Source organism: Vicugna pacos, chromosome 28 (genome assembly GCF_048564905.1).
Source record: "Vicugna pacos chromosome 28, VicPac4, whole genome shotgun sequence".
NCBI lineage: Eukaryota > Metazoa > Chordata > Mammalia > Artiodactyla > Camelidae > Vicugna > Vicugna pacos.
Window position 1 is genome coordinate 12943921 of NC_133014.1, and position 19895 is coordinate 12963815.

Consider the following 19895-nt stretch of genomic DNA (forward strand, 5'->3'; position numbering starts at 1 on the left):
GCAAGTAGCTCTTCCTTGTCCAGGCTCTAGTTCATCCTCTTGTGTAATGGGGTGGTGGCTGGACTATCAAAGAGGTTAGAGAGCGAAACAAGGGGAGAATGGAGTGGCCCCAAAGCAGTCTTACCCTGGAGGGTGTGAACCGGCGGGGCAGGAGCAAGGCGAGAGCTGTGTAAGCTAAGCCTGGATCAGAGGGACGGAGTCTGCGAGGCCTGGTGGGACTGCAGCTGTCCTGGCCCACCCTCGGGGCCCGCGGTCACAGCAGGGTGCGGCCGGAAAGCCTATGAACTCGGCGGGAGTCTGGCCAGGGCAGAGCAGCCTTCTCTCGGGGGCCTGTGACCAGTGCAGGGGAGAACTAGGCTGTCGCTGGGCCGCGTGCCTGGTTCTAATGGGGACCCTGGGATAAAAGGGCCACAGGAAGGTGCGAAGCTTGTTAGGAAGGACAAAACTTGAGACCCTTAACCCAGAACAACTCTTTTATTCAAAAACTGCTCGTATGTGAGCTTCCTCCTTCCCTCAGCCAGGCCAGAAACCCCTCCCTGATGGGACCCGCACAGCCTCCGCCGGGGAGCCCAGCTAGATGAGACGACAGGGTGGGCGGTAGCAGAGACACCTGGCCTGGCGCCTGGCTGTGTATCCCAAACGGCGGGGAGGGGGAGGGATGGGGAGAAGTGAGGGGGGGAAGAGAGCAAGGCCAGAGACGCTCAGAGGGGCCCCTCTCCCTCTAACTGGCCTGGGGGACGGAGGAGGACAGCAGGCCCAGCTGCACTCTCGGGCAGCTCTGGTTCACGCTGCCGCTCCCCCCCGCCCCCCCTCCTCCCCCCCGTCAGCCGCCACTGCTACCCTCTCCCTTCACATTCTGACTCAGTCCCCGTCTGGTCCCTGTCCTGTGGACCCCTGGGGCCTGAAAGCCCGTGGGGAGTCAGAATTTCAGCACCTCTGCTTGGGAACATCCCCCACGTGGGGCTGTGCGGAACACCCCGAGGGGGTCCCGCCTCACGACCAGTCACTCGCACTGAGACTACCTGGAACTCGACTCTGGAAGCTGCGGCCCGGCTACGATTAGGCAAAGGCCTCCTTGCTCTGGGGGCAGGTCTGCGGGGAGTGGGTCAAATCGAACAGCCCCTAGTACCTCATGCAGGTGAGGGTCCTTGGCTCCCCTGACCAGGCTCACAGGCTTCCTACATCCCTTCCGCTAGGGCGGGAAGGGGACTGGCCCAGCCACGGGGCGCCCACAGAAAGCCCCTTCAAGGCTCCCCGTCAGTCAGCTGCGGGGGTGGGTCAGATCAGCCACGTGCCTTTGGATGAGGGCGGTGGCAAGTCACACACGCCTGTGAAAGTCAGGTCCTTGGATGGAGGGGCTTGTGGCCCAGAGCACTTCTGTGCTCCCAACAAGGAGGCCTGTCCCTTTGACACACCGGCCAAGTAGATCTCCAGGGTCTTGAGCAGCCGCCGGGGGCTCTTCTTGGCCCACATTTCCAAGTCTGGAACAGAGGATTGGGGAACAGAAGGCTTGCGGGGGCTCTGGCTTGCACAACCATCAGGGCCTAGCAACTCTGGGGCACACGCCCAACCAAGAGCCTCTGGAGAGAAGGAAGAAGGCATCTTCTAAGAGGGAGAGCTCTCCAGACAAGGAGGCCAAGGAACCAGATACGGCCACAGGGGCCACACACTCTACTTGTCTGGCACAATCTCAACTTTGAATAGTCAGTCCAGGGGTTGGGCCCAGCTTTTGAATCAGAAAATATGATGGCCGGGGGTATGAGGCCAGAGAGGGAGGTGATGGCGTCAGAGGAGAAGAGTGGGCTCCCGAGGGGGTGCTGATGGAGACTCAGGGAAGCTGAACTTGACACTGTGTGAACAGGGATGTGGCCAAAACCAGTCTAGCAGCCACCTGGGGTCCCTGAACCTGGGCCCACTAGGAGTGCAGGAGCAAGGACTCCCGGGAAGAGCGAGCACACCTTTGAGGACAAAGCCTGAGTCTGAGATGGTCTTGTGCTGCGTCCTCCAGACGTGCGCCAGGCGGAGGAAGGTGGCGGCGTAGAAGCTGTTCACCACCGGGATCACCTGCTGCCGCCGGTTACACTCCCTGAAGGATGGGGGGGGGATCACCTGCTCAGCAGTGGACAAAGGCTGACACCTGGGGGGGGTCCTCTCTCCCTGTTTCCCTAGGGGAGCCCTTCCCCAGGCAGCCTTCACATCTGAGGTCAGAGTAGGGGAGGAGAGATGGGCTGGGACCTTCATACACGGGGACTTCGTCCAGGTCCCCGGGAGCCAGCGGATGAGTGAGGAAGAGAGCTGGGGAGGATGAGGCAGGGGTGGGAGGGCACCAGGCTCTGCTGGCCAGGGGTTGGGGACAGGGTGGGTGGTGAGCAGCGTGGGGACTCACCTGGACAGACACTCCTCCCTCAAGGCTTGGATGGCGATGCGGGTGATATTCACGGACATCAGGCAGAAGGGGAATTGCTGGAATGAGTGGGGTACCGGGTCACTGGCAACCCAGCCTCTACTTTCTGTGCTTCCACCATCCACAACCTGTCCTGGCCTGCAGGCAACCAGGGCAATCACAGCCCGGAGGCAAGCAGCCGGTACGACTGAGGCTTACACTTAATTTTCACGATAATCTCCCCGTCTTACAGAGGAAGAGACTGAGGCTCAGGGACCTTAAATCACTTTCCTGAAGCATTGGGATCAGGATTCCTACTGAGGTTAATTCACTCCAAAGCTACTGTGCAAACGTCTGTGCCACTTTCTCCAGCTTCTTCGACATCCCCACCTATCAGCTCTCCTTGGCCTTCACCAGACCCAGCCAGCGTGCCCCCCCATGGACCATATCGTCCCCTGGGGTTGGATGGACCCGAGAGGAGTGAGGCTCAGTTATCTAACCAACTATAGGTTCTTAAAAATCTCTTCCATTCTCTAGGCTTCTGGTTATTTGACTGCTCATAAGCTCTTCACCCAAAAGCAGACAGAGAAGGTACAAGTAGGTAGAAAGTCAACCTTGACTTGGAGCACACCCCGCTCTTCAGTGACACTGAGGCCTGCGGACTGGCTGTGCAGGTCACACTCCCGAGAGGGGGCAGCCTGGGTCCAGCAAGGCTGCTTCACCAGGAAGGGCTTCAGAATCCCCTCCAGGGGGTCTGCCTGAATGCTTTATTTTTAAAGGGGCAAGCCCCTTCCTATTCTTTAGTAACAGAAAGCCAAGCAAACAAAAAGGGGCTTTTTCCGGGGAATTTGCAAATATTACGTTAGTTTCCACTGCTGCGCCCACACGAGGACGTCCGCTGAAAGGGACGCGCAGGCCAGCGCACTTCGGAGCTTAGAACACGAGCCAAGGTCTATTTATCTCATCTGCTTCCCCCGAGAAGAAAAATCCATTACGTTAGGATGTAGTACTGTGCTGTCCAGCACGACAGCAACTAGCCACGTGAAGTGTCTTAAATCTCAATTAGTTGAAAATTAAATAAAATTCAAAATCACTCCTTAGTCATCCCAGCCATATTTCAAGTGCTCGACAGCCACATATTGGACAGTGCAGATATAGAATGTTTCCATCACTGCAGAAAGCTCTAGTTGACAGCACTGTACTGTAGAGGGTCTTCTGGCCCCAGAAAGAATTTTCTCAGGGTTTTTTCTTCCATGAAACCTCAATCCCAAATCTCGGCCTGGCCACCTGCTAGCTGTGTGTCCGTAGGAAGGCCACCCCAATTCTGTGAGCCTCAGCTCTCCTGTCTCTCCAAGTCAAAAGGGAGATAAAGTTTGAGTGCTGTGCAGAGAAGAGTTAGACCAGCAGGCCTGACACCGCCACCCACAGAAAGTGCTGCTTACCAGGGTAGCTTGGCTGGCGTCTGGGAACGTGGATTTTGAGGGGGTTCCCATCATTCCCTCAGACTGACTCACTGCACCTAAACTGTCTGTGCAAACAATGCGATGATTTCTGCTGAATGCCCGGTTTCCCTCTGTGATGCTGGAATCTTGGTGCGTGCCAGACTGATGGTGCCTGCGTGCCCAGCCCCCGGTGAAAAGCTCAGATGCTGAATCGCTAATGAGCCCCCTGGTTGGCAACAGTCCACGTGCTGCACAACTCGACGCCGGAGGAGCTAAGTGCATCCCTTGTGGCTCCGCTGGGAGAGGACTCCTGGAAGCTTGCACCCGGTTCCCTGTGGATTCTGTCCCACGCTCTTCTTCCCTTCGCTGATTTTGCTTTTGCTGGAATCACTCATAGCACAGAGTCGGACTATATGCCAAGTCCGGTGAGTCCTCCCAATGAACCGTTGAACCTAGGGGTGGTCCTGGGGACCCCGACGCGAGCACCGTGCTGGGCAGAGTCAAGTCACTAATCATTACAGAAACTCCATGAGACCTTTTATTACCTACAGTCTACACGGTCTGTTGTCCCACAGCCTACCTCACATGCAGGGAGCCACTCATGACCTGAGGACTGCCGAGCACAGAACGGGACAATAAATCCCAAAGTGCTGGTGTCAGGCTCTGAGATTGATCTAACAAAGACAATCTCTGTCCTGCCACCCCTTTTCAGGAAAGAATGCACCAGGTGATCTAAAAGCCCTAGGAACATCCTGAGCCATTAAGCTCTGATGATCTTTGAACAGAGAGATACAATCAACATACAAGTTAGTGATCTTAGTTTATAGAAACAACCACCTTAGTTAGTGATCTTGGTATGTGGGAACATATACCCTAGTTTATGAGTATTATAAACAACATTGATCTATAGAACAATGCACAAGTTAGTGAGTTTAGTACACACTGTGTTTAAACCATGAAACAATACCTGTGCCTACGTGCAAGAATGCACAAGGTAGTCACTTGAATTTGTATAAATTAACTGCCTGAAATAAACTCGAGGTCCACTCTTGGCTTAGCGTCTTGCGGGCTAGAGTGAGACCCTCTCAACCCCACCTTTTAGTCTTGTCTTTCTTTTCTCAGTCCTGCGGCACAGGTTTCCGGACCTGATCAATTGTCGGCTGGCTCCGACACTCACAGAGCTGCTGAGGAGTAATTCAGATCACACATGCAAAATACTAAGCCAACACTGGCGCTTTCTTCTCCATTTCTGTTGATGGCCACTCTGTCTTTCAGACTAAAAATCACCATTTTGATGCCTCTCTTTTTCCTACACCCGTACCCAACCCATCAGAAAAATACGCTGGCTTTCCTCTCTAAAGCCCATACACTCAAGATTCTTTATCCAGAATCCGAGCACTTCATAACATCTCCTCTGAAAATACCCTGGTCCAAACCACCATTTCTAACTTGATTGTAAAAGCCCTCACAGATTCCTTAAAAAACTAAAAATAGAGTTACCATATGATCCAGCGATCTCACTGCTAGGCATGTATCCGGAGGAAACTCTAATTCAAAAAGATACATGCACCCCAATGTTCATAGCAGCACTATTTACAACAGCCAAGACATGGAAGCAACCCAACTGTCCACTGACAGATGACTGGATAAAAAACGTCATGGCACAGATAGACAATGGACTCAGCCAGAAAAAAGAATAAAATAATGCCATTTGCAGCAGCGTGATAGACCTGGAGACCATCATACTAAATAAGTCAGTCAGACAGAGAGAGACAAATACATGACATCACTAACATGTGGAATCTGAAAAACAGATGACACAAATGAACTTATTTACAAAACAGAAACAGACTCGCAGATGTCGAAAATAAACTTATGGTTACCAAAGGGGAAGGAGAGGGGAAGGGATAAATTGGGAGTCTGGGATTTGCGGACACTAACTACTATATATAGAATAGATAAACAACAAGGTCCTACTGTACAGCACAGGGAACTATATTCAATATCTTGTAATAACCTAGAAAGAAAAAGAATATGAAAAAGAATATATGCACATATAAAACAGAATCACTATGCTGTACAACAGAAACTAACACAATAGGCTTCAACTGAAGAAAAACCAACCAAAAAAGAACGTCACCAGAGACTACTCTCAGGCTTGCGGCTGGTAAGATCCATTTAAGAATGTGAGTTGAGGGGGAGGGTATAGCTCAATTGGTAGAGTGTGTGCTTAGCATGCATGAGGTTCTGGGTTCAACCCCCAGCACCTCCATTAAGCAAGTAAATAAATAAATAAACCTAAGTCCCCGCCTCCGAAAAAAAAAATATATATATATATGTAAGTTGGATCATGTCACCCCAGGCTGTTTAAAAACCTCACTTTACTCAGAGTAAAAGTAAACGTCCTCATCACAGCCTACCAGGCCCTCCGCCGCCTGGTCCCTGGTACCCTGTGAGCTCCTCTCCTCCTGCACCCCCCGACCCCCGCTCCTTCTCTCCAGCCAGCTTCCCTGCGGTCCCTTCGCCTGCCAGGCACTCTCCTTCCTTGGGACCTTTGCTCTAGCTGCTCCCCCTGTGTGGAATGCTTCTCCCCCAGATACCAGCTTGACTAACATCCTCAGCCTGTTCAAGGCTTGGTTTAAGTCTCACCCTCTCACGAGAGCTATGCTAACACCCCACGACAAACTGTAACCCTCCCATATTCTCCTAAGCTTGCCTGCTCAGCACCTTTACATACCCTGCCATTCGTGTACGCATCGGGCTTACTGCCTTGTCCTCTCTGCTAGGAGGATCATCGTCTTGCTCACTGACACACCCCAGGCACCAAGAACAGTAACTAGCCCTAACAGCAGCTCGCACAGGGCATGCTCAGTGAGTAACTGTTCACTGAACGAAGAATTCCAGGCCCCATGAACCTGTGGCCAACCAACGGCAGGAGACAAGTCAAGTTTGTTTTTTAAAATGGAGGGGCCACCACCTCTTACTACCTGGGAAAGCCACCACACCCAACCCCAGACAGCAGGCCTGGACAGAGACTGAGGGCCACAGGGGCCATTTCTGGCCTTGTCACCTGACCGTCGGAGGCAAACTCCCCCCTCTGGGCATGTAAAGGCTGCCCCCTTCCTCCAGGGTCAGGGGACCCTGCCAGTTCTGGGAGGGCAGCGGGCTGAAGCGTGACACCACAGTTGTGTCTACTGCTTTTGTACATTAGCCCATTTAATTTTCCCAACTATCCAGCTGCAGTTTCCATGATTTCCATCGTACGGACGAGGAAACCAAGGCTCTGAGGAGCTGCGGCGCTTGCTGGAGACGCACACCAACGAGCGGCGGAGCTCAGACTCCAGCCAGGTCAGGGCGGCAGGACAAGCCAGGCCTGGTTTGCCTCAGCTGTCCTGCGAGTCCTCAGCAACTGGAGGTATCTGCCCGCGAAGCCGCCCTGGCTGCTCAGGAGAGCCCTGTGCCCACGTCCCAGCTCTGCCAGCCCGTCTGCTGGCTCCCTGCCAAAGCCTCACCTGGATATGGTGACGGGACAGGCGGAGAATCTCCTGGGCCATCAGCAAGGTCTTTGAGTCCATCACCAGGTACAGGAGATGCAGGAGGGCAAGAAAGCCTGCTCCTCTCAGGTCTGTGGCTGGATTTGCTCCTGTAACAGAAACCAAGAGGACAGCGAGGGTGACGGTGGGCAAGGCTTAGAAATCCCTGCTCTGTTCGTTGCCAGCAGACCTGCCTTAGAAAATGGCTAACGGAAGTTCCTGAAACAGAAAGGAAATGACAAAAGAAGGAATCTCAGACTATCAGAAAGGAAGCCAGAACAGGAGGAGAGCACGTATGTGAGTAAATCCGACAGGCTTTGCTTCTCCTCTTGAGTTTTTTAAATTGTCTAATGGTTGAAACAAAAATCGTACCCCTGGTGTGCTTCCCAGTGTATACAGAGGGAATATTTAAGACAATTATGTTAAACGTGAGGGCGGGAAAAGGGATTTAAACACACTGTCAATACCAACAGAGCACCGATTAATTATGGGTATACAAAGATTCCTTTTTAAATTAAGGTATCTTCCTGTTCTACACAAACGTAATTTGATATGATTTTGCAAAAATAGTACAAGCCCAAAACAGGTGCAATCATTTTGTTTCACTCAAAAAATGAAATAATAGAGGTTGGGTATGGCTCAGTGGTAGAGTGCATGCTTAGCATGCAGGAGGTCCTAGGTTCAATCCCCAGGACCTCCTTTAAAAAAAAGAATAATAATATAAAACAAAATTTTCATCAATATTAAACGAAAAGAAGAAAAAGGAAAAATTGGATTCTAAATCCTATCACTCCAACGCTTTCCACCTCACTTAGAGTGAATGTTCTTTGTTTTTTTAACCGTCCCCCATAGAGTGAATGCTTTGTCGTGGCTGCAAGGCCACCGTGAGCACTTCCGTCACTCTTCTCCACTTGAGCCACCCTCCTTGCTGTTTCTCAGAAAGACTCACATGCGTTTCACCTCGGGGCCTTTGTGTTTGCTGTACGAACTTGCCCCAGGTACCCTGTCTACGGCGCTGGCATGACAGCAGGAGGACCGTGGGCTCTCACTCTAGCCTGGAAGAGGGAGTCAAGGAGAGGACGACGATCCATCCCTTTCTTACCCTGAAAACCCAGATCTTCCCAGTGGTCTCCAAGGAGGGCACAGTCAAACTTGGAGCCGGTCAGCTTCTTGTAGATGGTCTGGAGGACTCGGCCGTGCATCGGATCTTGGCTATCCAGGCCACCTGCCCCAAAACACACCCCAAAGCCCCCAAGCTCTGTTGCACTGCCCTCAGAGGAGGACTGAGTGCCTCCCAGAGAGTGACACAGCTAGGAGAGACCTGGCCTGTGCTCCAGACACCCTGCTCTCCCCCCGACATGGTAAAGGCAAGACCCTTGGCTTAGTCTCGGCAACAGGGTGGGCGGCCCATGCTCTCTGCTTGACCACTCACACTGAGCGATGGTCAGGACCAAGTCCCTTTCTTCACGGAGGCCCTGGTGGAGCTTTGGAGGCCCGAAGAGACGGTGCCGGAGGGCAGCGAGCCCGGTCCTTCGAATCGTTGGCTGGATTCTTTTCTGGGGAGGAAGTTGCAGGCAGTGGGCAGAGCGCTAGGTTCACTTGCTTTCACAAACTCACCACCAGGCTCGGTACAGGACTGTTCTTGCAGAGAGGAGCAGTTCCCCCAGCTAACTGGCTGGCCTCTGGGCCAGGGAAAGCGGGCAGGAGCTGGGAAGCACCTGCCGAATCCAGAGACAGGCTCTTCCAGCGCCCAGGCTCTTCGTAGGCAGAAAGAGATGTCCCCACGCACAGGCGTGATCAGCCAGTCACCTGTGTTTGGAACTAAATATGTCACTGACTGCCAGGAAGCTAGAGGTTCCCAGCAGGACGACTTCTACGCTTTGTACGTCTGCCTCTGCCTCTCTCTGTAAAGGACATAAACAGAAAGTCTAACGGCCCCCTCAGCTTCCAGGACAAGATGGTCAGTGGGAAGGGGGGTTCAGTGGAGGCTTTTTTGGACCTAGATCCCCCTGAGGGGTAGCTGGAGCCTCTGTCCACACAACAGCACTAAACCAGCTCACGCTGACTTCTCCTTGTTCAGAGCCATTGCCGTGGGTCTTAGCACACCCTGATTTCAGCAGCTCCTGGCTCTCTGGGTCCTACAAACCAATCCGACCCCTGTCTTTTCATCCTCTCTCCTTGAGCCAGGTTTTAGGCTGAAGATCTGAAATCACAGTCCTCTAAATTTACTGCGGGCCACTCAAGATGCCCCAGAAAGCTTGCCAGCTTTTATTCTCCTCAATGCTCTTTCTTTTTTCAACCCCACTTAGTTTTTAAATTCCCAAAGAGCTTCCTGTTCCTCGAGAGAATGGAAGATTTTCCTACGCTGACCGTGAATTACTCAGCTCTCTGGACAGGCTACCCTGCTTCCCTAAGGAACCACCTAGCATCTATTCCAGACCTCCCCAACCCCAAGAGGGAAGAGCAGGGAGCAGCCACACAAACCCCTGAATGATTCCCTGAATGATGGGACCACAAAAGCTCCAGGGGCATAGTCTCCAAAAGGCCGCCGTGGCCCCGCATGAAACGTGGGTAAACGTGGGTCTTTGGCTCCCCGTGAGCCTGTGGCCCAAAATTTCTTAGCTGGGACAGGTCCCTCAACTGGAAGCTTCCATCATGCTTGCCCAGTGCCTTATCTTGGTGGGACAGAATCCTGGCTCCTGGGAAGAAAGTGCTTTGCTTGACATCCCAAACCTCCTCACTGTCATACCTTGAAGGAGGAGAGGTCCACGGTCTGGAAATGCTGCAGAGCCTCACCGAAGGAGATGAGCTGCCCCGGCTGGTCTGAGCGGGCCTGGCTCCCTGCGGCCAAAAGGAAAATACCTCAGGGTGTGCAGCAGCAGTCGTTGTCAGCAAGCACTTGCCGAGGGCCTTCTGGTCACCATCTCTAAGCCCAGCACTGGCCTCCAGCTGTAAACACCAAACACCTACAGCTACAATCAGTCCTCTGTCAGGGGGCTGGCATGACGTGCTGGGCCGACTCCCTTTTCAGATCGGGCTGTTCAGAGGCTGGCTAGGGCAACGCTGCAAGCGAACAGGGACCGATCTGCAGGGAGCTTCTGAGGTCCACTCATCCGTGAGGGGGCAAGTCACTGCCTGGAGCAGGTGCCTACGCAGGAGCGTGCTACAGGTTTGTTTAGGGGCCTTTCTACTTTGCCCCTTCCCACACCCTGGGTATGAATGATCCCCTCTCTGTCCTTTGTTACAGGGAACTAGCTTATCAGTCAGCGTACAGGTGATGGCTGATACAGTCCACTGCACCATCTCTCCAGGAGCTCAAGTGGGACTCAGGCTCGATATGGGTCCCTGTTCTGCTCTCCCACAGCTCCATCCAAACCGCTCAGAAAGGCACGAGAGACGGTCCTGACCCAGCCCTCAGAGCTGCCAGAAGGTGCCTTTAGTCCTCATGTCTGGGGGCTTCCTTGTACAGTGAACAACCTGTCCAACCTTACACAGGGGTCCTGGCTGCCTGCCTCCACCCTCCTGCCCGACCTCATCACCCTGCAGGAGCTGACCCTGACCAAGGGTCTGCCTCCCTGTCTTCTCCCAGGGCAGGAGAGCTGGTGGCCCATTCCCCTGGGTGTTCACCCCCCTTCCTTCCAGAGGTCGGATGGCATCACCTTTGGATTGGGAATAGAGACATTATTCTCTGTCATGCAGCTAAAATGAGAACACCCAGGAATTCTGTGTCCTCATCCCAGAGTCACAGAAGCACTGGCCACCCAGGTGGACGGTGCCCTGAGCAGCCACGGGGCTGTGCGCAGATGGCGCCATTCCTGCAGTTACCTGTGTCTGGCTGGATGCTCTCCACGGCTTCCCATTCTTCCTGGGCTCTGAGCACCTCTGTACTCACAGCTGCAACAGTGAGAAAAGGAGACCCTCTGAGATCCAGGTGTGTCTGGATCACTGGCGCAGCCCCCAGCTTTACCTACCAGCCTTGGGTCTTATCGCCCCCAGAACCCTCTACGGGTTCTCCATAACCTTTCACAATCTGGATCCTTCTTGCCTCTCCGGCTCTGTTCTAAGGCATCCAGAACTACCTGAAGTCTCTCATCACCCACTTCGGTGCCTCTGCACACACCGCTCTCCCACTTTCAGTTCCGGCCCCTTCTGGTGCAGCTCCTGGTCTCACCTCCCCCGGGTGCCTGTTTAACCTCGGCAGTCTGCACTCAGAGCCGCTCCACTGGGAGACCCTGACCCCCCCGTGCCTGTCTCAGTGCTGTGACTGTCTCTCCCGCTGCACAGGGAGCTACAGGAGGGCATGGTTCTCCTGAGCCTGGCACAGTGCTTGATACGTGACAGGTGCTCAATGAATGTTTGATTGACAAGTAAAAGCATGACGAAAGGGGCGGTGGGGGATGGAGAACAGGAGCAGGGCAGGCGCTCTATAACCACCGCCCAGCCCTTCTCTCCACACCACAGCTGTCACTCTCCAGCCCAATCCTGGCCGAGAGCCTCACATGACATTGAATCGTTTTGAAAATATACTTGCAAATTAAATAAAATGCTACCGAAACCTCAAAACATGAATGGTTGATGGGGACGAGAAGGCAGTGGGGAAGCAGGAGAGGAGAGCTGGAACGCACACGGCAGAGCCCACAGCTCGTCTGCTTTTCATCCCCGACACTCACTTGCTGGACTTTTCCAGCAACCATCTGCAATCCCTCTCGGGACTGTAACTCTTCAGTTCTAGGGGCGTGTGTATGTGGTCCAAAGGTGAGGGCTCAGTGCACTTCAGCTAGAGTCCATCCGACTTTGCTGACTCGCCACGCTTCAGATGGTTACGAGCTACTTTATCAATCTTTCACCCTGCACACTTTCACCTACAAACAAGCTGATCAAAGACTGTGAGCCAGGAGGCCAACCTCGCAGGCAAGGGTGGGGCCAGTTGGCTGTGATAGCAGCGTAGTCAACAGGATGGACAAGGTCTCAAGGAGCAATCGCAATCTGGTACCCAAATTAGAGACAAACATCCAGCCTGTGTAAGAGCATCTTTCCTTTCCTTCAGGAACCGGGTACACAGCCCCCACCTCTGCAGATGATCCTGACATAAATACTACTTTCCCACCCCCTCATACGAACAGAAGATGGCGGAGCCAAATCTCCAGGATAACCAACCCAGCTCACACGTGTACGGCTCTTTTTTCCTTTTTTCAGCTGCCTCCTTTACTCAGGGTTTCTTCTAGTTATTCAGAGTACACAGCACTGCTGACGTGGTCAGCCTATTAATTTAAAGTAGCTGAGAGCTATCTGGAAAAAAATTCTAACGTTTAATATGATTAAAAATGTCTGGCACATAAATGCCAGCTGTACTGAAATAGAGATTATTTTGCATTTAAGGCAAAATCTCAGATAAACGTTAGGTTTGTCACTACACGGTCAAGACAAAACTTAACTAAAAGAAACTTCACAGACCTACAGATAACTTCTCTACGTTAGAATATTTGTAATAGGCCCATATTCTCGGAGATTACATTTCAATTTGCAGAATTTAAAGATAACGATGCGTACCAGTGAGCACTCAGCACGGTTTACAATCTGTGTGCTAAGCATTTAATCCTTATCAGGTTCCTACCACATAGATTCTGAGATAATCCCTGTGTTATAGATGAGGACAATGAGGGTTAGAAAGATTGAGTTAATTACTCAAGGTCATGCTGCTGGTGGATGAGAGTCAGGACTGAAGCCAGAGATACCTGACTCTTGTGAACTGGTGAGTGTGCTTTTTGGTGTAATAAATTAGCAAGTAGTTGTACAGCACAGGGAAATATATTCAACATCTTGTAGTGGCTCATGGTGAAAAAGGATATGAAGAGGAATATATGTATGTTTGTGCATGACTGAAGAATTGTGCTGTACACCAGAAATTGACACAACATTGGAAACTGACTATAACTCAATTTAGAAAAAACACACACACCAAAAAAATTAGCAAGGCGAATGAGCTTTAAGTATAGTACGGGAAGAATCATGCAAATCAGATGAAATAGATAACTTTTCAAAGCCTCTTCACACACTCTGTCTCATGGCATTATCACAACATCCCTTTGAGGATAAAGGAGGTACTAATGTTTCCACTGCAGACACAGAGATCACATGATTTGCTCAAAGGCACACAGTAAGCCACTAGCAGGGCTTGTGGGGTCAAATTAGAACTCAGGAACTCAGGTCTTTTGACTCCTGATCCAGTGTTGGCTCTCATTCTCCTTGAAGAATGATAAATCTATAAAATTCTGTAGGCAAAGTAGTGAGAGACATTCAAACGATAAAAAGCAGACCCTTGGGGAGCTCTGCCTTGTATCCCACCCAGGCCCTGAGGACCCCGAAGGGGCGACCTTACCACCTGGCTCCCAGCCATTAGCTTCTGTTGTCAGGGCCCGGAGGATGCCGTGGTTCTTCAACTCCGAGATCTGCGGGGGCAGCTGACTTTAGTGTGAGGGCAGAATCCATGGTCCCCCATCCACACCAACCCATCCCACCCGCTGTACTGAGTGTTCCTGAAACTTAAGGCCAGAAGGATCTAGCCTTCCCTGATGGACTGATTAAAGCCGATCTTAAAGAGAGGAACGTGGAAAACTCCAACTAGGGTGTAGAAGGTGGGCGATGTGGGGGCAAGTCTATGCCTTCCTTGAACAGTAAACAGACAAAAATTCACTCAACTCAATGAGACGGTGGTGCGCCTTCGGCATTCTGCCACACTTGATATTCTGCTGCATTATAACAAGTATCTTATTGGATGGAGGTTATTTTGCCTGTCTGTGCCTCCGGCACCCCAGCACCCTCTACCCCGGGAGTGTGGGCTACTGGAGGGCGGGGTCTGTGCACCAACACAGCGGCACACAACATGAGCTGCTACTGGCAGGAGGTATCGAGGTGTGGGTGACACGTACAGGAATTCCTCTGAAAGCCAGAAGGGCACTGCTGTCCTTGTCACAGGGTGGAGCAGACACACTTTCAACCTGCAGGACAAACCAGAGTCAGTCTCCCGGGCACGCAGCAGTCCCCCAAAGGCGAGAGCTAAAATGTCGCACCTTTTCCAGTAACACTAACACACACACACACGCACAATGGATGAACCCCCAAAAAGTCAACTACAAGAAATACTGCAACGGAAAATTTTTGTGTAATCTAGTCTTATGAAAAACTGCAAAAATCTTATACAGATGTCTTGGCTCCGTTAAAGGTCTCAGAGCTCTGAGTAAGTAACGTTCAGTGAGGCAGTTTCTTCATTTTTGGCCTTTCTGCTCAGCCAAGCCTTTCCTCTACTGGAGCTTAAAAAACTGCCTGACCAACATTTTGCAACTCTTATAACCAATACAAGGCTAATTTTTCCAGTATGTTAAAAAAAAAAAAAGATCCTACGAATCAGTAAGGGCGAAAACCAACCCAGTAGAAAAATGGGCATGGATGTGGGCAGTTAACACACAAGGAAACAGAAATCGTTCTTAAACGTATGGGAAAATGCTCAGCCTTACTCATGACAAGAGACATGTCAAATGCTACTACTCTGAGATAATATTTTTCACTTATCCTGTTATCAAAGATCAAAAAGCGTGGTAACGCGGCGCTGGATAGATGGCCAAGAGTTATAAGTCACTGGAGAGCAAACTGTTACGACCTCCACAGCTCGATAATAGCTGACGGAATCATACATGCTGTTTATATGTTGGGCCTACAATTGCACTCCAGAAATGTAAGTAACAGGCAGACTCATCCTTGTGCAAAACGACGTACAGTGTGATTGACTAGTAGTGCTGTTTAGAATAGCAGAAGGCTAGGAAAACCCTAAATGCCTGCTAACGGACTTTTAATTTTTCCCCCAGATTTACTGAGGTGTAATTGACACACAGCGCTGTGTAAGTTTAAAGTGTACAGCATCATGATTTGACTTGCACGCACCATGAAATGATCACAGTAGGCTTAGTGACCATCCATCATTTCATATAATACAACATTGGCGAATAGAAAATTTTTTTTCCTTGTGGTGAGAACTCTTAGGATTTACACTCTTAACAACTGTCATTTATAACATACAGCAGTGTTGATTATCTTTATCATGTTGTACATTACATCCCTAGCACTTCTCTTACAATCGGAAGTTTGTACCTTCTGCCTCCCGTTACCTAGTTCCGCCTCCCCTACTTCCCTACGTCTGGTAGCCACAAATCTGATCTTTTTCTATGAGTTTGTTTGCTTGTTTTTGAAGTATAATTGGCATACAACATTGTGTTATCTCCTGGTATACAACATAGCGACCCAGTATTTCTATATATTTCAAAATGATCACCGTGACAGTTCTAGTTGTCATTAATGGACTAATTGTAAACAAATTAAAGCATATCCACTCAGTGAGATCCTATAGAGCCATAAAGAAGAATAAGAAAGTGCTTTATAGACAATATGAAACAAATCTTCATGCTACATTAAGTAAAAAAGCAAAGGGCAGAGTATATATACTATTTTACCGTTTGTATTGCCAGGGGGAAGGGTATAGCTCAAGTGGCAGAGCGCATGCTCAGCACACAAGAGGTCCCGGATTCAATCCCGGGCACCTCCTCCAAAAGGAAATCAGTGAAGAAACCTAATTACCTCCCCCTCATAAAACAAAACAATACCAGCCATTTGTATTTTTTAAAAGCACATAAATATATTTTCCTGACTTTGCAGAGACTATTTCCAGAATTATATCCAAGGAAGTAGTAACTTTGTCTCCAGAAGGAAAAAGGAGGTGGCTGGGGGAACACGAACAGAAGGTCGTTTTTTCACTATATGTGCATCCTCTGCACTTTTTGGATTTTGCACCATGTGAATGCACTATTTTCTCCAAAATAAACAGAAGGAAAAATAATTATTAAAAGAAAATAACTAATAAAGGAATCATCACTTATGTCAAAGCCTTGGAATCCCAGATTGTCCCGTTACTCTAAACCCTCCTACGTGTTTTCGCCAATTAACACTCCTTAAACACAGCCTTGATTTTTTAAAATTTCTTTATGCTTGGGACACAAGAATGGGCACCCAAACACACCACAGCTGAGCAAACTCCTCTACAACTGGCTCACGATGCCTGAATACTACTCTTTCCCACTTCAACCCAACGAACACACTTCCTGCAGTTCCTCTGCCCTCCATCCCCTGGGTCACGTGGTTTCCCCCCAGAATACCGCCCCCCGCCCCAACTTTCTGTGTCCTCTAGTCCCATCGAGATCAGTTCCGTCTTCTCAGGGGGGATGACGTTACCAACTGGGGGTAAAATGGGCCCTCCCTTCTCTAAGTCCTACAGCCCTTCTGTATGAAGCACAGGTCTTCTGCAAAAGACCCGCCTCCCGAATCAGACTCGGCTGCTTTGAGCACAGGGACCTCCTCGGATATGTTTTGTATTTCTCACACCCATCTGCACAGCACGAGGCACAAGGTACGGTCTCAAATATCCGGTGATTCATCGTGCTGAACAACTTCCTGCATGGCCTGTGTGCTCAGGACTCATCACATCCCCTCTTTCCCTCTCCGACTCAGTCCCCTCCGGTGTCCAAAGACTCCCCTCTGGAAGACCAGTTCACCTGTCTTAGTACAGTGAAGAAAACCTTCCTGGGCTTTCGAAGCAAAGACTTTGTCCCTATTCTGTCCACTGAATCCCACAGGCTCCATTTAAGACTGTTTCTGGGCAAGGTAGTGAGAAAGGTAAGGATGTAGAGGTAACTGCCAGGCTCACACAAGACACAGCACAGTGAACCAAGGGTCCTGAGGATAATCAGGTCAAAGTAGGTGTTTGAGAGAGAAAGGGCCTATAAGGTAAACAATCCAAATCGATGAAATATAAATGTTCTGGGGAATCCTGTGTTGAAATTCTCCTCCCACCCAAGCAAATCCAAACCAAAATCCCATAACCCACTTAGAAGAAGGTATCAGGAAAGGGAACTGATCCAGAAGTGACGAAAGGCGAACAAAGAGAACTACATGAGGATTTTCCCTAAACATTTCTAAAGCTCCACACTGTCTTCATAGATGCTCTGTCTTACGACCATTAACAGCATATCCCAAACCAACACCTTATTTCCCGAAGAGAAGCGCTTGCTTACCTCTCCATCTCTTAATTCTTTCTCATTTTGGAAAGAGCAAGAGTTTTCATTCATGACTCAAAATCATTTGTTCAAGAGAGCTTTGTCCTTGGGCTCAGAAAGGAGTTGAATGAGGTCTGAGATTAGAAGCTATGGGGACAGCCTGAGATCTGGTTGTCCTATCTTTGCCTTCCTTCTTGGCAGCATTCAGACTAAGAGCAAGAAAACAGTCCCTTTGTGCCATCACCAGGGTGTAGGTTTCTGTGAGTATTGAAAGCAGTCCCTGAGGTCTCTGGAGCCTCAGCCCTGGAAAAAAATTAAAGAAGAAAACTGGTTTCATCATTTAGTTATGCTCTGTTGGGAAAAATTGACTTTAAAAATGTTTAGGCAGCTGTAAACATATTCTGAATAAACAGGCTGCTTTAGTCAAATGCCTTTCTCTTACTTGCCCTGTCACTGAACAGAAAGAAGAGGTCCCTGCAGGATTCTGAGGGCTGGAATCTCAGTGCCCAGGAGGGAGGGCCCCAGGGTAAGTGGTGGGGTCTGTTTCTGATGTGAAGTTACTGGGATCTGGGGCAGCCTATCAGAGGCTGAGGCTAACGGGTGGCACGCTGTTGAATGGTCTTAGCTGAAACTCTCAGGCTTTGCTCAGGTCTCAGCACAGGTTGGGCCTGACATTTGGTTCGGTTCCTTTGATGGTAGAAACTCAAAAATCAACGCAATGCCTACCCTTCCTCAGTTCTCACCAGTATCGTACATGTGACAGCTGCCTAGACAGTCTGGTCAACATTAAGTCTTTCCTCCTATGACATGACCTTAGGAAGAGGTCTGGACAGGCCCGTACCTCACCGCAGGGAACTGGACACCATGGATGCCCGTCACAACAAAAATCCGGATAAACAGGCAGATGGCCCACCTACAACTGACAGGCACACCTCATAGACTTGGGTGACTGAAGAAGGAGGGTGGCACGGCTCTGAGGTCAGCCCTCCATTGTGGGCAAACGATCTGGATTCTGGCTGCAGGTGACAAACTGGAATCTTTATCAGGAGGCAGGACACACTGATTCCTAACACCAGGAGCAGGAATATCTCCTGGCTTTTGGGCTGGACATTTGGCCCAGGGTAACTGAGGGAGAAGGGCAGTGCGGTTTAGTCATGGCATCCCAGGATCTAGCTCTCTCCATGTCCTCTGGGGTCCTGGTATCTGCCTCCTTTTCCTTTCCCTCCCCCTTGACTTCCATGACAGCATATGACAAAACACGTATCACCCACCCTTGGGAAGGTGAGAGGCAGGTATGGTAGCAGCAATCTCAAGAAGGCTCTTCTGTTACTGGGCACGAAATGAATCAAGAAGCGTAGAAGCATGACCAGCTTGACACACCTGCAAATCTCAGCTGTGGCTAGAGCGCTGCTGGGGGCTCCAATAGAAATAGTTACTACCTGTATCAGAGGAAGAAAAGAGCAGAAACTGTCAAACAGCAAGTACAAGTTACAGAGTCACTCCTACTGGTTCCTTATAGCTGGGCCTGAGGAAATGGCCATCCTTAAGGATAGATCCTTTCCAAATTAAGTATTTATGGTGTACCCACTTTTTAAAAATTGAAGTATAGTTGACTTACAATGTTGTTAGTTTCAGGTGTACAGCAGTGATTCAGTTATGCTATATACATGGATTTTTTCAGATTACTTTCCATTGTAGGCTACTACAAGATATTGAATATAGTTCCCTGTGCTATTTTTAAGATGCATCCACTTTAGGCAAGGAGCTGCATTAAGGGGAATGATTTTAAGTTTAAGCTTGCTGAAGCTTACACTCTTGGAATAAGTATTGAATCTAGAAACTGGCTCCACACCTTAAAGACAAATGCGCACACGGGCAGGGCTGTCCTCTCATTGGGCTTGTCACCGGCCAGCTCCCTGCTCTCTCTGGCCCCCATCAGGCCCCCACCGCAGGCATCGTCGGCGGGCTGGGGGGCGCCACGGCCGAAACTACCGGCCACTTTGCCGGCACAGAGCCGAGTACTCGCCGGCTGAGATGTGCGAATCTCAACAGAGATCTCAATCTATCGAGACACCCAGCCAGACAGGGGCTGCGCGGGGCCTCCAGACAGAAACTTTCTCACTGCTCGTTGGGGAAACAGGAAAGCATCTTGCCTCAGGTCATCCAGCGAGTCCGCGGCAGAGCGCGGACCATAACCCACATCTCCCGTCTGCCAGTCGGGAGTCTGTCCTGCAACTCTCAGCCTCGTCTGGCCCTAGGGCGATGACTTCCACCCCGCATTCCTCCTTCTAGGACTCCCAGGACTCCTCGGACACGTCCCCGAGTTCCCAGCTCTGTCCGGACTGGGGTCCCTCATCCCCTCCGGGCCCCCTCCGCGCATGCGCACGCCGCTACCTGCCCCACCCCCCCCCCGCGCAGCGGGAGAAGGACGTACGAG

At 50.6% G+C, this 19895-nt stretch overlaps 1 protein-coding gene across 2 annotated transcripts; it reads right to left on the minus strand.

Moving 5' to 3' along the window:
• Positions 1-455: 455 nt before the first annotated feature.
• LOC102542213 (ELMO domain-containing protein 3) lies at positions 456-19853 on the minus strand. 2 transcript variants are annotated; one of them, XM_072951533.1, is made up of 13 exons: positions 19612-19853; positions 18730-18897; positions 17477-17761; positions 14288-14356; positions 13738-13807; positions 11184-11252; positions 10108-10199; positions 8791-8914; positions 8461-8583; positions 7338-7468; positions 2387-2463; positions 1959-2086; positions 456-1481 (listed from the first exon to the last, which is right to left on the minus strand). In XM_072951533.1, exons 3-13 carry the CDS (start codon positions 17528-17530, stop codon positions 1279-1281), a joined length of 1140 nt encoding a protein of 379 aa, XP_072807634.1. In that variant the 5' UTR covers positions 17531-17761; positions 18730-18897; positions 19612-19853; the 3' UTR covers positions 456-1278. The 2 variants fall into 2 exon arrangements, with proteins under 2 accessions (XP_072807634.1, XP_072807635.1); XM_072951534.1 differs by lacking the exon at positions 19612-19853 and adding an exon at positions 19311-19593.
• Positions 19854-19895: the final 42 nt, after the last annotated feature.

What these genes read in the sequence shown, in the direction of transcription:
- LOC102542213 (XM_072951533.1), bottom strand. Translation starts at nt 17,530, where the DNA reads ATGAATGAAAACTCTTGCTCTTTCCAAAATGAGAAAGAATTAAGAGAT. An exon ending in TGGACCTCTCCTCCTTCAAG is followed by an intron (nt 8,915 to 10,107) that starts GTATGACAGTGA and finishes CTTCCTCCCCAG; the next exon opens with AAAAGAATCCAGCCAACGAT. An exon ending in TGTCCCGTCACCATATCCAG is followed by an intron (nt 2,464 to 7,337) that starts GTGAGGCTTTGG and finishes CACTCATTCCAG; the next exon opens with CAATTCCCCTTCTGCCTGAT.